Source organism: Alnus glutinosa, chromosome 14, assembly GCF_958979055.1.
Source record: "Alnus glutinosa chromosome 14, dhAlnGlut1.1, whole genome shotgun sequence".
NCBI classification, from domain to species: Eukaryota; Viridiplantae; Streptophyta; class Magnoliopsida; order Fagales; family Betulaceae; genus Alnus; species Alnus glutinosa.
The window spans coordinates 223,666-246,463 of NC_084899.1; the positions used below are offsets into that span (position 1 = coordinate 223,666).

The 22,798-nt window shown below is 34.4% G+C and overlaps 1 protein-coding gene across 1 annotated transcript; it reads right to left on the reverse strand.

The window, feature by feature from the left end:
* Nucleotides 1-349: 349 nt before the first annotated feature.
* On the reverse strand, nucleotides 350-9,911 carry LOC133857270 (kinesin-like protein KIN-7B). The gene is made up of 15 exons (XM_062292470.1): nucleotides 9,711-9,911; nucleotides 8,522-8,773; nucleotides 8,213-8,302; nucleotides 8,005-8,105; nucleotides 7,312-7,425; nucleotides 7,135-7,216; nucleotides 6,646-6,713; nucleotides 6,098-6,157; nucleotides 5,888-6,012; nucleotides 5,106-5,304; nucleotides 3,769-3,906; nucleotides 2,940-3,029; nucleotides 1,928-2,848; nucleotides 984-1,288; nucleotides 350-876 (listed from the first exon to the last, which is right to left on the reverse strand). The coding sequence occupies exons 2-15, from the start codon at nucleotides 8,748-8,750 to the stop codon at nucleotides 549-551; spliced, it is 2,850 nt and encodes a 949-aa protein (XP_062148454.1). The 5' UTR covers nucleotides 8,751-8,773; nucleotides 9,711-9,911; the 3' UTR covers nucleotides 350-548.
* Between the last annotated feature and the right edge of the window lie 12,887 nt (nucleotides 9,912-22,798).

A 22,798-nucleotide genomic window follows, 5' to 3' on the forward strand; every position in this document is an offset into this window, starting at 1 on the left:
CCACTACTTCCTTTCTTTCTTCTTTTTCCACCGCTCTCTCTCTCTCTCTCTCTCTCTTTTCCGGAATAAAAAAGAAAATAATATATATTTTTATTGATTTAAAAAAAAATTCTTACAACTTATACGTAATAGTAACGTGTGTCTCTTGATAATGTGAAAAACATTTGTTATTTTAATAGTATATATTTTTCACATATTTTTTTAATAACATTAATAAAAAAAATAAGTAATTCTCAATGCTTAAAAAATATATATTACTTATACGTGGATAGTAAAAATTTTCTGTCTTATATGTATATATATATAAAAATGCTTATTTGAGAAGAATATTTACTATTTAGAAGAGAAGTAGGTTTAAGCTCCATGTCAACAACTTGCTGACGCGGCCACACCGTCCCGTCAGAGAGGGAGTATGACACCAATTGTTATTTCTATTACAACTTCAATTTAATTACAAAAATTCTAACTCTGGGCAACCCAAAAAATGCTTCTAGATTTAACATAAGAAAGATTTAATAATGTAGTTAAACCACAGAGTGTCTGTCTGGTTACAGATTTAAGAGATTTGAAATTAAATTCCAGCCCATCCATGTCTTCTTATCGGAAGGGCGTGAAAAGTTGAGCTCAAACATCTCCTTACTAACATGTTCGCCGGATTCGCAGAAGCCCACCAACTTGGCAACAATTTCAGCACTCTCTTGTACATGCTGCATGTTATGAGGGTCCGTCCACAATTTGTTCACTAATTGCAATCTCCTTTGTTTTCCTACTGGAGGAACTTCCCATTTTGTGTAAAGCATTTCTCTTTCCTCTGTTGTTAGCTTAGAGCTCACCCTCTTGGCCAGATATTCCCTTTCTTGCTTAAGAGCCTTGATACTGCATTCAACACCAACAAAAAATACATAAATAAATAAAAAATAAAAGGGGCACAATTAGGATGAAATAGCATACAAATTAGTGCAAATGCTTGAATTGAGAAATACCTTGCCGAAACAGAGCCTGCAGGTTCATCGCCTAGAAGTGCGGGACTGGCATTGCCAAGCTCTGCAAAGTGCTGCTCCAACCATGTCAACCTTCTAAGTTCCACCTCCATATATATCTCATCAGCAGGGTCTCCCCTGAATAACACGTAAAATTGAGTACGATGCACAATTGAGACATGGCACAAATGCCATAACATGACAATTTGCTTTCTCTCATCCTCAAACTTTAAGTGCCATGGCTTTGGTGGAGTCTGATCAATTACATTGGGCTCGTCAGTTCCAGCCACATTCTCCAGCTCCAATACCTACCAAATCAATATATGGAACGAAAGTAGAAGTTAAGGCACCCGCACTCCTTGTGTTGGTTCAACAACATAATGGAAAAATGAGAACTTATATAGAGATTTCAGAGACATCCAAAAACAATCAATACAGCAATTGTACATGTTCTTCTCTACATGCTGGCATAAGACACCCACCCCCCTGGAGGAGAAATAATGATCAAATACCTTTAAGCATCCATTAAGCATAAACATTGGACATTACAAATCAATTATCCATGGGCAAGATGCTTGAGGTTATGATGATTAATAAGGTGATCGCTAAATTTATCTGCATGCAGTTGAAGCTATGGCTCAGAACACAAGTAAAAACATCTGACGATGTCCAGCATTGGAGCACATTTTCAGCCATGACATTGGTGGGCACGGAATATAGTGCATATATTTTCTCAAGAGGCAATTTCCCTTAAAAGAGTGCATAGAAAATCAGCCCAAGAAATTGAGACTGAAGGCCAGACAGTAATTTTCTCAAAAACCGAAACTTAATGCCAAAATGATCTAATGGTAACTAGTATAGCTTAATGACTCTTTATACATACCTAGTAAGAATTTGAATTGTGAAATAAAATATATGGAACTATGGGACATATATGTGCTTTTTACCTGGCAAACAAGAAGCTGCTTTTGGTATTGCAACTTTGCCACCCGTTCTTTTAACTCGGTAACATAGGCTCTAATGCTCCGAATGTTCTCCTCAGCAGCATTCTTGAACATCCTCTGCATTTTCTTCACATTAACTGAATTCAATTGCTGTGTAGCAGGAGTTCCCTCTCTTGATGGGTTACAATGACCATGTTCATCACTCTTTACTGGAGTTACTTGACAAGGCCTTGGGAATGTTACATTACTAGGCAAAACACCATTATTCTCAGGGACTTTGTTCTCTGTCTCATAATCCATCATCTTACGAGAGGACGACAGAGGTGAGCATGGGGATCGGATTATGTTTTGCATGTTTGCATTGTTGCTCATGGCAAAAGGAAGAAACTTCTTCTTTTTAGATTGGGTCTTGCACTCAGGAGTCTCTTCGCCACTTGGGAAAGATGAAACCAGCTTGTCTATAGATTCCTGAACATTCTCAAGCTTCTTTTCAAGAGATTCTATAGTGCCTCCTTGAGACTTTAATCGATTTATTTCTTCCATCAGGTTGGCCTTATTGCCGATCACAATTTCTTCAGATGCAGAGCTAACTACTTGCATGCCCTTTATTTCAGATAGCAGCTTCGCAATGGTTTCAGCAGTTTCTCCACTCCCTATTCTGTGTGAAGCAACCTCGTTATGCAGTACTTCTAGGGCCCGATTTGCTTCCTCACCAAGCTGCCTCTGCAGCTGCTCGAGTTTTCGGATTTCATGCACAAGCATGGATGGATCTGTTGAAGTAACCGATTGCCTCGTCATTGCCTGTCTTCCACCTGCATTTCTGGGCCTAGTTACTGGCGTAGATTTACTGGAAACTGATTCATTCTCACCCGGAAAAGAAAGACACCTAGCGACTTGACAAGAAGGCCCACATTGGTCTAACCCCTGAAAGTGTTATATGATTTTTAGACAAACACTCACATGGGATAAGGACAAAACTATAATTATAGACATGTAATAGTAATCACCATGGTACCTTCTGCACTTTGTGCGATTTTCTTTGTAGTTCAAGTTGGGATTGTGCAAGGTCTCTCTGGCGCTTTAGGTCTTCCATCTCCCTTTCCATCTATAAAATGGAATTTTCTTTACAGTTAAATGTATAAGAGCTTGAAGAAAGTCATGTTCTTTTTCATTTTTCAAATCATACAAATTCTTTTGCCACTTTTTCTGTTGTCCTTTTGGTTGATATAAAGACTAATAGCATATACCACTTCCTGATCAAGCTAATGCTCAAAAACCAGAGTCAATTAGATCAAAGCCCAACTCATATGCGATAATGTGAAAGACACAAGACGGTATAAACAGTAAGCCGTATGTCATCATTTGTGTCGCATTTATATCTAGCCTAGAATTGAGTAGAGAAAAAGGATTCATGTAGCCATAAACCTTTAATTGAGACTGAGTTAAGTTCATTTGAGTTGGACTTTTTTGAAGCCGTTTACCATAAGGCACGACTCAAACAAAAGCTAAATAGTTATCAAGGCACCAGGATTAAGTCATGTCATTTAAGACATATCTAGAAAAAAGTATGTCTAAGACTTCAAAAGATAGACTAGTGTCAATATTGATATATTTCACAAAAGAGAGGCTCAGGAACAAATACATTAATATATATATATTTTTTTTGATAAGTACATATATATATATATATTCCTCAAATACAATACTCTGGAATATGGTCACCTCACCACGTTTTAGAATAGGGACACTTGTCCCTTTCTTTCTAACAACTAGCAGCTTAACAAATAAAGAAACCTATAGTTATGGAAGTTCCAAATTATTAATTACTCAAGAAAAAAACATACCCGCTGTATTTTTAAGTCCTTCTCCTCTAGTATAGACCTCAAACATGAAGATGAAGAAGGCTCAGGACTTCGCAGCTCTGCTTCAAGTCTGGCCACTTCCTTCTGTAAATGCTTCACTAGTGTCTTGTCGGAAACAACCTACACAAAAATCCAGTGGCATATTTAAGCTCTATTATTGTTCTATGTACTTTCATCATGCAGACAAGGTATCAACACAACAATCACTATGGATAACAAGAACCTGAATCACTATATTTTTATTGTCGTTTGACAAAATAGAAAGATCCAACATTACATATACAAATGAACAAATAAATACATATACATAGATAGATCATTATTTTATATCTGCGTATCTTTGGCTATCAAAATGTTTAAGTATATATGTCTACTTAAGAAACAATGGATAGATCAATATAACAATATATTGTTATGTTCTCATTAAAAGCAAAATCTTGAGAAAGAGTCCACAATACTTCCAATCTTGTGATAGACCGCATACTGCCAATGTAATATGTTTTCAGCAATCCCCAAGGGGTAGCTCAATCAGCTAGAGACCACGCCTCATGAAGCGGAGGTCACTAGTTCGAATCTCCCCTCCCCTTCTTGTGTAGACATGTCAAAAAAAAAAATCCTGAAAAAGTAACTATATAGATACATGTAGACATAAATACATCCGCTTATGCTGACATGCATACACATTCTGACATTCATAAAAGATGTATGCCCCTAAGTGTCCTAATAAACTTTTATACTTTCCAAAATAAGTGTCTTGGTTCAAATACACGATTATTAATGAAAAGTAGAAAGTCTAATTAACTTCCTAAAATATTAGAGGTGAGCACAACTTTGAGAAATTTGTTTACTTTTTCGAAAACGATGAGGGTAGTTTATGAAAATGTCAAAGTAAATGTTTCTAACTAGACATCTATTTTGAGATATTCTAAAAAGGAAAACAAAAGATTTAGATTGAAACGAAGGGAGTAGTTTCTAAAGTCATTAAAAATCATTCTTCCTTAAAGAAGCCTCCTGATTCAGCATAATCTGATCTCCATTGCAAAATAGCAGCCCATTTACTTTATTTCTTGATAAGGAAGAGACCCTAGCTTCAAGCATACTATATTAGCTTCACTTTTTCTTAGTTTCTAACAACCTTATCAGTGTGATAGTTGACCGAACAGAATTTATTTTTTTAAATGTCAATATACAGCATGTAACTACAAGACTTAAGGACAGATAACAGAGTAATTACTGTCACAGATACCATTGACATCAAGTGTTTATGGCCAATATAAAGTACAATTCACCAAATGAGTTATAATTTGTTGTTATCATACCATGTTTACTTGAGCATTGTTGGTAACTTCCTTTGCACTAGTTGCAAACAAGAGCGTATTCCTTGTTTGCTCCACATGGCTCAAAGCTGGACTCATGGTACATATAATTGCGGTCCGAGCATTTCCCCCTAGTGATGACTGCAAGATTCGTGTGAGTTTTGAATCCCTGTATGGTACATGACCACTCCTTTTGCCACCACTGCAAATAGAAAAATCCCTAAGATAAATAATCACTTTGCAGTTGAATTTTCACAAATCAAGATATATTTCAGTTCCAAGAGTTTTCAATTTTTCATAAAAAAAAAAAATAAAAAAAATAAAAAAAAAAAATAAAAAAAAAACCAAAGTTTTCAAATCCTATGAGATCCATTCATCAGAAACTTCTAGTTAGTCTTCAACTGAACTGATTTTTCAAAAACTCCTATCTTCAACTATCCAGTTCAATAACAAATTGTTTTTTATAGGTTTATGGTACTGGTGCTTCAATAGTTTTCACTTGAAAGCAAGCAACTTGATACAGCTGTTAACAAGTATTGAGGGATTTTTTTCTGGAGGCCTTTTATGTTTCTAATAAAGTTAGCAGATTTCACTTGACAGCAAGCAACTTGATACAGCTGGCATTAACAAAAACTGAGGCTTTTTTTGTTTCTAACAAAACTAGATCGAGTTCTCAATAGTTCAGTTTGTCTCGTGAATGTCATAATATAGCGCTAAAACAAACTCATGAACCTGAAGTTCCAAATGTATTGAGCAGTGGTGCTTCAACATTTGCACTTGCTTACCTTAATTTCCTGATCACTGTTGTGAGTGTCAACAAGCTACGGTTGATGTGACTGCCTTCCTTCAATCTTGTACCGTCCGCATTTGTTTGAGAGGCACGTTCACTTCCAGCAAGGTCCACAAGATTCTGCAGAGTTCCAGAACTCCAATCAACATAATTTAACAATTCTTTTCTACCAAGAAGCCAAAAGAGGGGGAAGCAGATACCATACCAAACTTGCTATGAAAGATTTCACACGGCCTGAACTTTCCCGCAGGCTACTCTTTATGGTCTGAAACCAAAAAAAATGAAAATTCCAGCTTTATGCATGAATATGTAACCATTAAACGTATACATCATTATAAACAAGTACAAGAAGATGATGGATTATATCTGAAACCTAAGAAAGTGAGAAGGATATATCTACACTTGCTAGTTAAAGACATATCATCCTAGAACAGGATGGAAGAGTGCATAACAACCTAGTCTATCCTGATCAAAATTAGAAAAATAAAGGAGGCCTCATACAGTAAGAAAAGGCTAATTCTAATTCAAATAAAGTACATGATACCATTGGTGTGCATATGTGAATTCGTGAAATTTAGGCTAAAAATAAACAAATAGACAGAGTTAGCACCACCTCAACATCCTCCCCCAAAAAGGGAGAAAAGAAAATTGTGGATAAAGGTATTGTAATTGTAGTTAATAGTTTAGCAACACGTGCATGCATTATTTATATTGGAAAAAATCTCATACAAAGTGCCCATTAAAGAAATATACCAGCCTGATTATCTGATGTGATCTTGAGCTTTTATCGTTTAGAGCAGTTTCTCCCACCTGCCTTTGAGCTGCACCAACAGATCTTGTTACTATAAGATCATATGTAACATTAAACACAATACAAGGACTATCTTATTAAATGCAGTAGGCTTTAACTCTCGTTGCCCATTCATATTCATGTGGTAAACATAAGGAGAAGGAAAAGCTAGTTGTTATTACACAGTATAGTGAGTTAATTCTAGTAGCTAACAAAGCAAGATTGGATTCTGGTAGATAAAAAATTTCATTTTAGAAAACCAAATCAAACTAAAAAGATACGAGCCCCCTTCATGAGCTCAAGTATTTTTATGCATTGCCCACAGACTGATTGATCATAATACAAAAACCGAAACATGTGCCTCTCGGATGTTGATGTGAGCGCAGTAGGAACTTCATGCAAGAAAACACCTTGTAGTTGTAGAATATATTTATCTTAGACTCATACATTACCTTCACAAATGGCAACTAAATGCCGAAGATGTTGGCCATCCTTAACAACTTCTTCAACAAGTTTTTCCACAATGGTCCCTTTCTATGTGTTAAGAAAAACAAAAACAAGAAACGAAGGGTTACGGCAAAAACATTGTGAGCACATCTAAAAGCTCTTCATTATATTCTTGCAAGTACCTCAGGATCATCTAGAAGTCGAAGAGGACCAGATTCACGATTCAGAAGGTCTATGACAGTTTCATTGTAGATCTCCATTGCAGAAACTCTCAAAACAAAATCCCTCTCAGGGTGCTGTGAGATCGAAATAATTCACACGTGCAGAGCAGATACAAAATCAACTTGTAAATCTTTTATACCAAGAATTTATATATTTTTTTTTTATAAGTAAGAAGAACTTTATTAAAGAAAGCGTAAGGCGCCCCTAAGTACACAGGAAGTAAGCACAGGAAAAACCAAAGCTAACCCAAAAAAAACCCACAACACCAAGGCCCCAGAACACGAAAGAACCAAAACAAGCTACAAAAGAACCTGACTAAGAACAATACTATCCACTACCCGTTAAGGCACAACAAACCTACAACATGTGTGCCTTGCCTTTCCTACGCCTAGAGGGGTAGTTCGCGTCAAAAGCAAGAAACAACTAAAGTTTTTGTTGATAATAAGAGATAAGGTTTAACGTGAACGAAATAAGTCCTTTCTAAATCCAATATCATAAGATAGTATGACATTGAACTTGATTTATGAGCTTGAAATTATTAGTCTTGTCCTCATTTTGTTTTCAGAAATATTTTTCAATGACGAAAGTTCCCTCTCACATTATAAATGGGATCTAGAAGAACTATAAGGAATTTTGATATGAATTAAACTTACATTCCTGATGTGTTCATAGATGTCCTTAACAGCATTTTCAGTAATTCCTCTCATGGTAAATGTCTTACCACTGCTAGTCTGCCCATATGCAAAAATCGTTGCTGCAAGAAATTGTGAAGTACTTAGAATCATGAAAAGGGCCAGTATCATAAGGGAAACATAATTAAAGCTTGAAGTTGCTGGCTACATTTGCAGTAACTGTAGTTACCATTCATTCCTGTAAGTGCAGATAAAGCAACATCCTTAGCACCTTCTTCATAAACCTTCTGAGTTGAGCATTCAAGACCAAAAATTTTATCTGTGATGTGTAAAAACAACAGGAAATAAAGCTTTCAATTTATCTCAAGAAGCTAAAGGACGTCAATTTTACTGCCTTCAAATGTTCTAAAAATCCTTTCCAGTTAATGTTAAAAAGAGTTTAAATAGAACATAAAAATAAAAAAACAAATGGAAAAAAAAAATTAGACAAAAGCACAATGAGAATAGAACAGTTCCCAAATAAGTATATAACATATACCGAAGGCGTAGGTAGTTGCAGTGCGCTCATGATTTGGGTTCTTGAATACAATGGTGTGCTCATCTATGCAATCCCAAGCAATAAGATCATACATTGCTTGTTCCTTCCGGCTGAGAGGCCTCATCCGAACAGTGACTAATATTTTCTCCTCGTGAATTTTTGGACCACCTGGGGTGAATGAAAGGGTCCTTTGTATCTTAGACAATGGAGTCGCTGGAGTCCCAACCATCTTCTTCTTTACCTGATCCTCCACTGTGCAAAATTGATCATCTTATGTGTTAGTGGATGAATGCACTCTATCTAAGGCAAAGCATTCAATATGATCACCTCATTTCACTATATAATAATTGAAAAACAACAATATTATAATCATTATCACCAATAAGTCCTTTCTATTTTAATTTTTTTTTACTGTATTGGCAAGTCACACACACATGACGCGTCCAGTGCACCTTAAACCCATGATCTCATCCTGTACCCTATTCATATAGAGGGAATAGGTGCCATTTGAGCTAGAGATCATTGGCATTAATAGTCTGCAGTTTTTTGAAGGTAGACAAACTAAATTCACCGGCAAGTCACACACACATGACTAATCATTGCTTGATTGTTCTGCCGAATTGTTGTAATGCAATACCAAAAAAGAATTAGACTGTACAGAAACCTACTTCCAAGAGAGAAACCCTAGTTTCTTGAACAAAACTAGGCAAATTTCCTATGTACTCGCATACGAAATAGAGTTTTCCCCAAGAAATCCTATACTCAGCGAGTCTCACACATAGCATAATCAGCAACAATGTAAAACCTCACGGAGGACCTATCAGAAAATGCACATTTAAATTTCTTGCGAATTCAACAAAATTCACCTGAAACTGATTTTAAGAAGAAAGTAAATCTATAAATGAAAGAATAAGATCAAAAAAGAAAACAGACTTTTCACTGCATAAAAACTCAGAATAAATTTCCAAACTCCAAAGGATCGCTACACTTGAAATTTCTAATATAAATTTCACTGAAATTTATATTTATGAAGTAAATATATAAATTGAAGAAGAAGAAGAAGAAGAAGAAGAAGAAGAAGAAGAAGAAAATTGTTTTCCGGTATTTAGCAATTCCAACAAAAAACAACTGAAATGGAAAATGCAGAGAAAAAAAATTTAACAATAGAGAGAAGAAATGAGTTACTCACAATGATATTTCAATTCCTCCAAAGTCCTTGAAAACGGACGAAGAATCCAGAACGTCAGCAGAGGAAACGGCGGAACGAATGTTTGTTAGGGTCTTTTGGAAAATTATGTGAAATCAGTGATCACCGAAAGAGAGAGAGAGAGAGAGAGATTCTTGGCCTGTGGGCGTGGGGTTGGAGCAGAGAGCAAGAGAACACGTAACAGTTAACGGCTATGAGTGTTTCTTTATTTCGTTTTCTTCCGTTCACGTCTGTATGCGCGCACCTGAAAACATGCCAATTTGAATTTTGAGGGGTCCACCTCCCACATTATCTTGCATACACGTCTACGTATCCCCATTGCCCTAAAGACAAATCCGATGTTCCCCATTCCGGCCTGGATGCTGTTTGGGTTTAGTTTTCATTGACCTTGGGGTAGGCCCAGTTTAGAAAATGGCCCAATACTGATGGGTCCGATCCAATGTGTGATAAGATCCTTTAAACATTTCAACTATTATTCTTAATAGAATAATCAAGATTTAAAATTTTCACAGTTGACTAATATTAAAAAGGGTTAAAGATATATTTGGTATCAGTGGATTAAAAATTTTATTTTTTGGTACTTTAGTTTTATTTTGCTTCACATATGGTACTTGGGTTTTGAAAAAAGACTGACATGATACCTCCGTCTATTTTTCTGTCCAAAATTTAACGTTCTGCCACGTTGCACAATGTAAAAAAAATAAAAAATAAAAATCTTTAAAAATTAATAAAAATAATTAAAAATAATAAAACTTAAACAAATATATATTAAAAACAAAAATAAAAAAATTGAACAGTCACCCCCAAGGGCCAAAACTCCTTCTTTTAATTTTTTTTTTTTTTTTTTCTTTTCTTTTCTTTGGCTCTTGGTGTTGGCCGAACCACCCTCGTGGACCATGGGGGTGGTCTAGCCACCTCCAAGGGCCAAAACTCCCTTCTTCAATTTCTTTTTCTTTTTCTTCAGCCACCCCAAACCGGTCAAGGGGGTGGCTTCCCACCCCTCTTATTTTTTCTTTTCTTTTTTAATTTTTTTAATAATTTTTTTCTTTTACGTTTTATTATTTTTAATTTTTAATTAATTTTTAAATATTTTTATTTTATATTTTAAATATTTTTATATTATGCCACGTGTCAATCAGTTAAATTTGGACTGAAAAATAGATGAAGGTACTAAAGTCAGTATTTTTTCAAAACCCAAGTACCTTCTGTGAAGCGAAATGAAACTGAAGTACTAAAAAATAAAGTTTTTAAATTATAAGTACCAAATATGTTTTTAACCCTATTAGAAAATCCAATACTTTCAAACAAATGTCATCACAATTAATTTTTTAGTAGTTTTATACACACCGATGAAGTAGATCCTTATGAACAGCAAAGTTTCCTTTTTTAGGAAATTCTTTTAATTTAATCTATTAAACTAGGATGTGCTATTATAATATGTAATTTTCACGTGTATTTTAAAAAAAAAAATGTGAGAATTACATACTCTATTAAAAATTCATGTAAAAATCTCAGGTTTTAATAATATATATCAATTTAATATATTAAAATGTAAACAAAATCTGTAATCAAATTTTGAATCCTTCATATCTTGACATGTTTAGTATAAGATGCTTTGAACTCTTCGGTCTTAACCAACTAAGAGCATTCACATCCGGCTCAATAAAAATCTTCTCTTCAAACTTGCTCTTCATTTTAACTAAAAGATTACATTTTTTTTTTCTTTCTATTTTAGCTATCTATTTTTTCAAAATACCTACATCCATCCAGCTGTATGTTTTTTTAACTATCTACTTCTACTATTATATTTCGATCTTACTTCTCAACGATTTCTTTATTTTTTATTGAGATGAGAGATAACGTTATAAATTAAATAATGTTTTATTTTTACATTTAGTAGTGAACAATGCTCACAAAATTTGATAAATAATTGTAGTAGCTCACCAAATGTTATTTTTTTTTTTTTTTAAAAAAAAAAATTGCTAAATTAAAATGCAGCTCTTTTTTTGTTCATATTTTAGCATCTCCACTGCCTAAAATAATATTTGAGCAGCCAAATGAGAATATTATAACGTGACAAAGTGGTCATGAAAGATCAATGAGAGTAAATTGAAGAAAAAAGAAAAATCGATCATAATGCCATGTCAGGTGGTTGGAGGCTGGAGCCTACTCACACGGTGCATGGTCAGATTGTTCGCAATTCGCATGATATGAATCATGAATGGCTTGATTGAACACACACGCACAGTACTCCCTTCGTAAGGAATAATATATCTTTCCGATTGGAAGCCGCTTGCATATGCATGCCGTAAGGAATACTTAACACCTACCACTTTTTCATCCCCTCATCTCCCGCGGCCAAAAGAGAAATTAATCACTTTTGCGTCAAACAAATCTCAAGCCAAATTAGAGCATTCTCATTCCACTAGCTAAAGTTTAGCAAAATTTTAATTAAAATTTTAATTTCTTTTATTTATCTATCAAAATATCATATATATATATATATACCTCACTCTCTAAATCATTATATATTTTTATTAAATTATTAATTTTAATAATATTCTCATAACTCTCTCTCTCTCTCTCTCTCTCTTGAGTGGCTTGAGTTCCTCCGGTATTGCCACATTTGCATGCACCTCCAAACACTTTATCTCGTTCGACAAAACGATATCGAGTTCTGGTTCACCATGTGCAATCGTCAGTGTGTTAAAGTATATTTGAATTATCTTGAAATTAGGAATTTGATGAGTTTATAATACAATTCTCATTAAATATCTGACTTTAGGTTATGTAATCCAAATATACTTTAATACAGTAAAGCTTTGAGACTCTAATTAGCTAGGAAATGTGATAATAATAAGATTGCCCATCACTCCTCTACAAGACCCACAACGAGTGGGAGAAACTTTGTCGGCTTTTGGCACCATTATGATTAATTAGTGACCCAAATTTGCCGAAATCTCATCACCCGGTAGAAAAAAATTAAAAGTGTTATAGTTGCTAGCTATATTTGGTAAGCACGTGCAGCAAAGTCCAAAATATCTGTAGCAATAACAAAGTCCAAAATATAAGGGTAATTCTAAGAATTTTAGCCCAATTTTAACTAAAAAGTTTATTTTATTAGTTATTCCATGGAGAATATATCATATATACTCTTAAGCGTAGAGGAAAAAAAAGGTCCACAGAAGTCAGAATTAATCCAATAGCGATTGACAGTAACAGATAACCACCTCTTATTTCTTTTGAGGCACGAGGCAAAAGTGGGCGCTAACAATATAGCAACCCAACTACTTCATGTCATTGATGTCACCAACATGTCCCACTCGGCCAGACCTACTTATTGCATTGGGTTATCACTTATCAGAGACAAAATTTCACCAAATTTTCAATCCAAATCAACGTGAACATGTCTCTTTTTATATATATATATATATATTAAAAAAAAAAAAAAAAAACTCCACTTACCACTTAAGCTAACACATCTTTTTAAATATGTCTCTTAAATTTTAAAATTTTATAATGTGGGGTGCAAATTTATCAACTCGTTTCAATTACCTGGCCCATCCGTTCAAAGTTTTCATTAAATCATAACCGAAGTGACAAAAAGTATCAAGAGAAGTGATACTTACACTTCTTGTGCACAATAAATTCACTCACAGTTGACACATTGAGGTGGGGCCCAGTCATTGTGTCAACTGTGAGTGCAGTTGTTGTGTTTGTGATGTTTTTCTATCATTTTTGAAATATCAAATACTCCCTCAAAAAAAAATAAAAAAAGACCCATTTAGTGATCCATGGCCTTGTCATGGGTGGGTCATTTTTTTTAATTGTTTAATATTTGGGGATATTTGTATTTTTATGAATTCTATAGGAATATGACAAACAGTTTTCATGTTAATTAGAGCATCGGCAACAACTTTCCTAAAGTCATTCATTAAATATAGGGAACAAAAATAAATAAATAATAAATCACAAAAATTCACCTGCAGTAGTTTACTTTTTACTTCCCTAAACATTAAGAATGTTGTGCTACCAAATATATTGGGTATCACTTTAGCTCTCCTAAACATTATTTTAACATAATATATCTATCTTCTCTCTCATCTCTCATTTTTTGCCTTTCAATAGGGATTGTGTTGAAATTTTATTAAAAAAAGAAAAAGAAAAATGTGATGATAGATAGGAAACTTGTATTTTGTTAAAAAAAAATATTTTAATGATATACAAAAAGATAAAGGGAGCTATTATAAAGTGTATTTAGATAGATAAATAAAAAGTAATTTTGTTCCATAAATTTAAGAAAAATTAAAAGGAAACTATTACAAGTGCTTTCAGCCATTTAATTTGAATTAACAAAAAATTGAAAAGGTAGGGAGTGATTAAAAGGGGTTGATAAATCAGCATTAGAAATTGTAAACTTTTAAAGTTTAGGAGAGTATTGAAAAATGACTGATAGTTTAAGGAATGTGAGTAAAGTTTTCTCTTGTTTGTTTATTTATTTTTATTTATATAAATAAATTGAACAACAACAACAAAGGTAAATAAAACCAAAACAAATAGGAATTCGAGAGCGAAAACGCTCTCAACTTCCCAGCCTTCCTCCCTTGAACAGTCTCCTGGTCAAGCTTCTATGGGAGGAGGGCCCTTCCTTCCCTCCCCCTTTCCCCAGCTTTCGCCTCTTTGGAGGCTCCTATTCGGCAAGAGCTCGCTCTTGTCTTATCCGCCTCTATGGAGGTTTTCCGGCTAGATTTCTTTCTAACCCGATATGCCTCTTCATAAGATTTATCCTTATTTTTGCTCCCAACTTCACAACCCTTGCTGAGCAAAACCATCATTCTTCTTGTTCACCGCCGAGTTAGGTTAGGGATGTGGGTCGATTTTTTCACAACTAGATCTACACTCCTCAGTCGATCTCAGCATCACACCGACCTCTCCACTGTGATCCTCGTCGTCTCCAGACTCCGCCAATGCCAGAAACATATCCACCGAACCATCCTTCGCCAGTGCGTGTGGATCACGTTCCACCGCCTCTGTGATTGGCAAACTACGACGGTTCGCGGCGATTTTAGTGAGAAAGAGGTCGTCTCAAGCTGGCGCGTGTCCTCCACGCGCTACCTCCGACGGCTCCCATCCAACCAGTTTGATGTTGTTTTGTTAGTTTTTTTCCCTGTGTATTTTTGGGCTTGTTGTTGTAAATATCCTTATTGTACAGATCTTCCTCATTCTCTATGTATTGGCTACAAAATTGGTATTGGGGTTCTTCGAACTCCATTAACACCTTTAATGACCACCTTTTGGTGGTGCATTTTTCTCGCATCCGTGCGTCAAAATCTTTGGCCCGCATCTTTGGAAGCATTACTATCGTGTACTTTCATTCTTAGGTTTATTTCCATGTATTTGCTGTTCTTTCCATGTCCCAACCCAATTTTAATGTAATGTGCTCTTGGTATCTTTAATTTTTTTTTTTTTTTTTTTAAAAAAAAACAAAACAAATAGACTAAAAAAGAACACGATCGTTAACCGACTAATCGCAATCTAAAGCAAATCACCCCCCCCCCCCCCCTCTCAAAAAAAAGAAAAAAGAATGCCTCTAAATGTTATTTTTTTTAATGGATTGAACTGTTGAACCCCCAAAATTACACTACAAAAGAATAGATGTTTTGAGCTTTTTTTTTTTGGGTCGTTTTAAGTACTTTAAACGGCTCAAAACGATTTGAGACTTTTTTTTTAGCCGTTTTGAACGGCTCCACATATCCAGTATTAAAGTCTCGGTTTGAGCCATTTTAGTAAAAACGGCTCAAATCGGTTGGAGTTGTTTTAGAAAAAACGGCTCAAACCGGTTTGAGCCGCTTTAGTAAAACTGGTTCAAACTGGTTGGAGTGGTTTTAGAGCAAAACGTCTCTAACTAATTGGAGCCATTTTAAGTACCCTAAAACGACACTATTTTTTTAGAGCCGTTTTAGGTCCCTAAAACGACTCTAAATAAAAAATTAAAAAAGAAAAAAAAAATTGAGTCATTTTAGGAACTTTAAAACGACTTTAAATAAAAAGAAATTAAATATTTTTTTTTGGTAATACCTTATATAGCAAGATTACCAAAAAAATGAACTAAAACGCCATCGAACTAAAATGCCAACAAAAACGATCCAACCAAACCCTAAACTAGAGTAAACTCCACCAAAATCTTTACAAAACAAAAGAACATCCAGCTAAAATGGACCCCCTGCCATTGCATCATGGTCCAGGCATTCTGCCATTACCAAAACTCCACCACTCTAGAATGAAAATCAGATTGGAACACAATCTCAAAGACACAGAAAGCCAACTCAGAGGCCAAAAATACAAGCCTAAAAACAATTGCAACCTCAATGTAAATGTAGCATAAGTCAACATGAACAAAGCCACAAGGCCAACAACAAATACAGCCCGGAAAAAACACAAAACATAGCAACACCAAACTGGCACAGGGACAACAAACAGCAAAAACACCCCCCAAAAGACCACATCCTGCAACCAAACAACAAAGTCACAAAGAACATAATAGGCTAAAACTCTCAATGAATCCAAAACAAGCTTTACAAAAGGCTATTTAAGCCCAAAATAACCAAAAGATATTACAGTAGGAAGGCCCGAGATTTCAGGCGTAAATCCAGCCCATGCACATTCAGGCATAAATCCGCTATTTTCGAATCTCCCAAAGCTTAAATTCTCCAAACTACCGAATCAGTGATTTTCTTGGGAAAATCTTGGAGTTCTACTTAATCACCAAAGATCTGGAGCAGGAATCCCAAGCGTTCATGGCCGTACAGGTGTCTCGCACGCCCCTCCCCCCCCCCCCCCCCCCCCCCCCCCAAAAAAAAAAAAATGTTAGAGCCATTTTCTACAAAACGGCTCCAACTGGATCCGTTTTATGGCAAAAAGAGCTCCAATCACTAATTTTAATTTTTTGATAAAAAAAAATTATATATATACACTAAATAAGCATATAGTATACTAGCTAATTAAATATAGTATACGACTCCAATAGTTTTTAATTTTTAATAAATTTATTAATACATTTTTTACTCAATTTATTAATATATGTTACATATGTTACTTAATATTTATAAGTGTGTGTATTAGTTAACATATATACTAACTACTTAGCTCTAAATAAAAAAAAAAAAAAAAAAAACTACTTAGCTTATAAACTAACATATTATCTAATTAATTAACATATACTAAATAAATAAGCCGAGCTTGAACACACATTTCATAGATCTTCTATCGATCCTATCATGACGATCGGACTAGTACTTAGGATCAATCACACGTTAGATCGAACTTTTACTTTGTTAAGATAGATTGATCGAACCCTATTACGATTGATCAGACTGATGCACTAGGATTGATTAGATGTTCGATCGATCAAAGTAATACACTTGGATCGATCAGATCGTCTAGCGATCCAATAATCCTATCATGATCGATCGGACTAGTACTTATGATCGATCAGACTAATGCACTAGGATCATCCGATCGATCTGTGAATCGATTATATTATTCTATCATGATTGATCAGACTACTACGCTAGGTTTGATTGGACGTTCGATCCAACCTTCACCGTATCAAGTCTGATCGATCGAACTCTATCATGATTAATTAGACTAATGCAATAGATTTGATTAGATGATTGATCGATCAGAGTAATACACTTGGATCGATCAAATCTTCTATCGATCTTATGATCATGTCATGATCGATCGGACTAATACTTAGGATCAATCGCACGTTAGATCGAATATTCATTATGTCAAGTTTGATTGATCGAACTTAATCACGATCGATCAGACTAATGCACTAGGATCGATCGGATGATCAATCGATCATATTATTCTGTCATGATCGATCAGACTACTACACTAGGATCGATCAAACTCTATCATGATTAATTAGACTAATGCAATAGATTCGATCGGATGATTTATCGATCAGATCAGTAATACACTTGGATTGATCAAATCTTCTATCAATCCTATGATCTTGTAGAGTAATACACTTAGATCGAACATTCACTATGTCAGATAGGCAATTATGATCCTGTTATGATCGGCTTTAGTTCAAGATCAATTATTTAATTAAGCCCAAATCATAAATGAGTTAGTCTTAAAATCTCAAAGCTCGCATCATCTTGATTACAACCCTAAATACAACTTATGTAGTGCTATATATATATATATATTAAGTTATATATAGTATATAGGGTTAGAGTTATTATAAATGGAGTCGTTTTTTATTTTTTTTAAAATGGCTCAAATTTGAGACCCTTTTTTTTTTTTTTTTTTTTTTTTCAAAATGACTCTAATTGGAGCCGTTTTGATCAAATCAGCTCCATTTCGAACCCCTTTTGTTAAAACGGCCTAAATTAGAGCCATTTTAGTTAAAAACAGCTCAAATTAGAACGGCTCCAATTAATTTTGTTCATAAAGCCATTTTTTTTTTTGTATTGTTAATTTTTTACCTCCAATAAATTATAATTATTTTTAATAGAAAACAAAGTGACGTTTTACCATTTTATAGCATATATATGTTTCATAGCGTAAGATGATTAGACAACGCAAAGCGTAGTTTTTTTTTATAGAAAGCAAAGTGACGTTTTACCATTTTATAGCATGTCCATTAAGATACGTGTGATTGACCTTTTTTTTTTTTTTTCTAAAAAAAAAAAAAAAAACCAAGGAATTAATATATCAAAGTGTCTGGATCGATCTGAGTCAAGTGAAAAAGTCTGGAGCTATTTTTTTGGGAAGGTGCCAATAAAAAGTTAAAAAAAAAAAAAGAAAAAGAAAGAAGAAGAAGCTAGTATTATTCTATTTACGTCTCTGTTTTCTTATTTATTTATTTATATATTTTTTGTTGGAAAGGTGCAAAATAGTAGAGAAATGTAAATTACTCTAGTATCTTGATGATTCATTTGATAAATGACTAACAATAGATTAATCTAGAGTTTGCAGTGGCCGGTTTGGCCTCTAAACCAACAAAGAGGTACCTGTCAATTAATTATTTCTTTGTTTTCGTGACACATTAACGTACAATTGTTTCTTTTTTCTAAATTTTTGGACGTGAAGTAAATAATTCTTAAACAAATAATTTAGTTTTTGATCGGCTTTTGAAGGAGCTAGAGAGACTAAGGTTTTCGACGTAAAAAATATTTTTTGAATATATATATATATATATATTTTTTTTTCTGTTTTTGAGTGTTTGGTTTAACATAAAATATTGTTCAAGCTGATTAACTTAGGAAAATAACATTTACGAGATAAAAGATGGTTTATGCTTCTCATATACTTTAATTATTTTTCACCGCTATCATGCATACACCCTCAGATAGGCAATTATGAAAGGGTTCCTTATGAAACCTATATACCTGAGCAAGTCTCGGGTTACCAGAACAATTGCCGAACATATGGGCTCCATAAAGGCCATCTCACAATTGTGTGCCCAAATTGAATATGGGCAAACAATTATATTGAATCTTAATCTTACTATCGAATGCCTTTTATTCTCTTCCTCTAGAGCTCTTATTTGTCGTCACTCTCTTTCTTCCTTGCAGCTCTTTAGTTTAAAAACTATTTGACGCTTTATCATACGAGTCAAACATCGAAAAATATTTTTTTAACCATTTTCAATGTTGAAAACAAAATTACATAAAATAGTCATTTCTTCCAAAAAAAAAAAAAAAAATTGTTTTGAAATAAAAATATTTTTCCTGACAAAACAAAAAAATTAATTAAGGTTGAAACAAACAAACGTAACCTAAAAGATAACAGACCCGACAGAAGAGGAGTCCTATTCAAAGACTGAGAAGCAAACAAATGAATAATTGTCCACATTATATACAAACTATATCTATATATATATATATATATATATATATATATATGAGAAAACTGATACGACTCACAAGCCTGTCGAGTGGACACACTAAATAAAACCCTTGTAAAGCCCAACATGCATGCATGCATGCACCATCAAAGAAATTAAGAAGCATTACAAATAAACCAAACACATGCCACGTACAGGCTGTGGCAGGCCTTTCAAGTGATGATATATATATATATATATATACATAATAATGACACCTGAATTGAAGGCTGAAGGAAGCATATATATATATATATATATACACACACATATATATGGAGGCAATATATAAGAGACTGAAACCGTCTCATTTCAGGCCATTTTTCAAAAAAAAATTAAATATAATCAAAAAGTATTTTTTGATATCACATCAAATGACATTTTTTGATTATATTTGATTTTTTTTTATTAAAAAGAGCATGTTGGAGGACGTTTTTGGTCCCCCAAAAATCATTTCCCATATAAATATATATGCCCTCATCCCTTTTGCACTCCAGTTATCTTATTAGCTAGGAGAAAGCACGCCATTAATTCGACATATATGCCACCTTAGATTCAACCTCTCGTAGAACTGCATTTCAAGATATATAATATATATATATATATAATAAAGTAGAGTGGTGGACCATATATATATATCACACCAATGATCGATCTATTAGCTAGTCATGACGCTTGGAGTATAAGAAAAGTTATATATTCAACAACAAACAGCTCAAAAGCTAGCGATTAGTATTTGAAGTTGGTAGGCGACAAACCAATCAAACTACCCACTGCCACCGGTTTAATTTCTCACACAAATAGCTAGCTATAGTAGTTAATTATAAGGAGGTTAGTACCGGCCAGTGCAATTTTGGTGCAAAATCTTCTAAAATTGACAATTATTGTAAAGTACTCCAGCCTCACTAAATATATAAGTCGCTTTTTTTTTTCTTGCTCTTATCAGTTATATATAATAAATTGATTTGCACCTGGTAATAACAAATTTGCCTCTAGGATATATACAATTAATGCTTCGTTTGTTTCGACGTAAAATGATTTTCGTCGTAAAATGGTTTTAGGGAAATCATTTTTCAGAAAACCATTTTCTGTCGAAAGCATTTTCTGGTGTTTGGCGCGTACGGAAAATCGTAAATATTTTTTAATATTTTTATTCAATCATATTAACTTATAAAAATCAATTTTTATTCACAACATAAAAATATTAATGTAAAATAATATAAAAATCATCGATGACGAGATTCGATCACTGACCGACAAGATTCTGATAATTTTTACCTGATTCCGGCTAATATAGCCAGAATTCGAGATAAAGGCTGGAATCCGGACAGTTTCGTCGGAATCTGGGATAGCCGGATTCCGGCGAAAGTGGCCAGATTTTGGCAGTTTCGCCGGAATCCGGCACAAAGGCCGGATTCGGGCCATCTGGCACAAAGGCCGGATTCGGGCCATCTGGCCAGAGAGGCTGAATCCCGGCAGGCTGGCCAGATCCGTCCGGCCAGAATCCGGCTCTCTGGCCAGATCAGGCCAGTCTGCCGGATTCCGGTCAGATTGGTTGCCAGAATCTGGCTGACCGGATTCCGGCGAAGGTGGTCGGATTCCGTCGCCAAATTCCGGCGACATTAACCGGATGTTGTCGGATTCCAAAACCGGCAATATTTCGATGGTGGTCGGCTGCTTGAACGTGAAGGTCGACTGTGCCGTTTAAAATAGATCGACTGCGTCTGGTGTCTTCAGAAAACGATTTACGCTTTTAAATCATTTTTCGAAATTTACTAAGCATTTTTGGTCAAACAGAAATCATTTTCCGGTTGACTATTATTTTCGCCCCTACCAAACACTGAAAAATACCGAAATTATTTTTCAGAAATCATTTTACGCCGAAACAAATGGAGCATAATATTGAAATCCAAAATTATTCTCATGTTTGAATATTGTGTCATGGACAAAGAACAAAAGTCAAACCAGATCGAACAATTATCATATTTCTCTATGATATTATATATTAATATCTAATGACGTACCACGAATTAATATATGTTTTGAATCATATATATCTCACTTGATTTTATTTTACAATTAAAATTATTAATGGTTAAGTAAAGTACTCCACCATTGGATCATACCTATAACATCTTACTATATAATCGATCGACCCGGCCACTAGATTATATTGCATAACCACAACCTAGCTTCCAAGGTTAACAATATTCATGATTCTGAGAATCTGATTACTCCCCTTCTATCGCAATCTATGTGTATTCATTCAAACATTATTTTAAATATAATTACTTGATGTGAATTGGAATTAAAAAAGTACTTTCATTTTCTGTTAACTGTCAGAACAAGTTCATTTGATTTGATTTTTTTTTTTTTTAAAAAATAAAAATAAAAATCCAAAACACATTAACAAACATTCTAGGAAGAGTTTTCCTCCCTCCCTAGCTCCCCAAAGAATTAATAGTGGAATGGCGAGGACATTAATTACAACTTTGTTTGATGAGAAAATGCCATAATTAATCGGCGCCAGCAGCTGGTGGAGGCTAGGCCGGCAGAGAGAAGTGGGTTGCATGTTGCGGGTCCTACTTTCTGTGAAAGTCAGTCATCCATTTCTTGAGTGTTAATTTCGGGCGAGTTCTCAAGTGTCCCTTAAAATTGAAGGCAACTAATTTTATTCTCATAATTTCAGTAACGGGTACAAAGGGGCGGCGCGCGGATTGGGTGAAATTAATGAAGAAAATTAATACTCGAACTTCATAAACAGAGGTTGATTAAAAAGAGGGCTTCATTTTATTAAAGAGTACGTAGAGAGTAATTAATTAAGGACCACGACCTAATTAATTAAATTTGAACATTATATATGTAGCAGCTAGCAAATAACTAGGTTGGCGCAACGCAACAACATTAGTCTAATCCCACTGAAGAAAAGAATGTGGCCATGGACGTTCCACTAATTACTTCATGCAAAATGACGTGAAAGGTTTGAGAATGACCAGCCGGTATATATATGTATATCTATATATAGACTAGCTATATATATATATATATAGAGAGAGAGAGAATAACCCCTCTTTTTTTACCAAAGATCGGCAATTCCAATCTGCATGGATTCCAATATGCTGTTTGTGGAGAAGTAGTCTTGACTTTACGTTAAAGGTGTTAGGCA

Coding starts and splice junctions, on each gene's coding strand:
- LOC133857270 (XM_062292470.1), bottom strand. CDS start 8,750: ATGGTTGGGACTCCAGCGACTCCATTGTCTAAGATACAAAGGACCCTT. Junction 7,217..7,311: donor GACTTCTAGATGATCCTGAG/GTACTTGCAAGA, acceptor CTTAACACATAG/AAAGGGACCATTGTGGAAAA. Junction 1,289..1,927: donor AGCAGCTTCTTGTTTGCCAG/GTAAAAAGCACA, acceptor TTGATTTGGTAG/GTATTGGAGCTGGAGAATGT.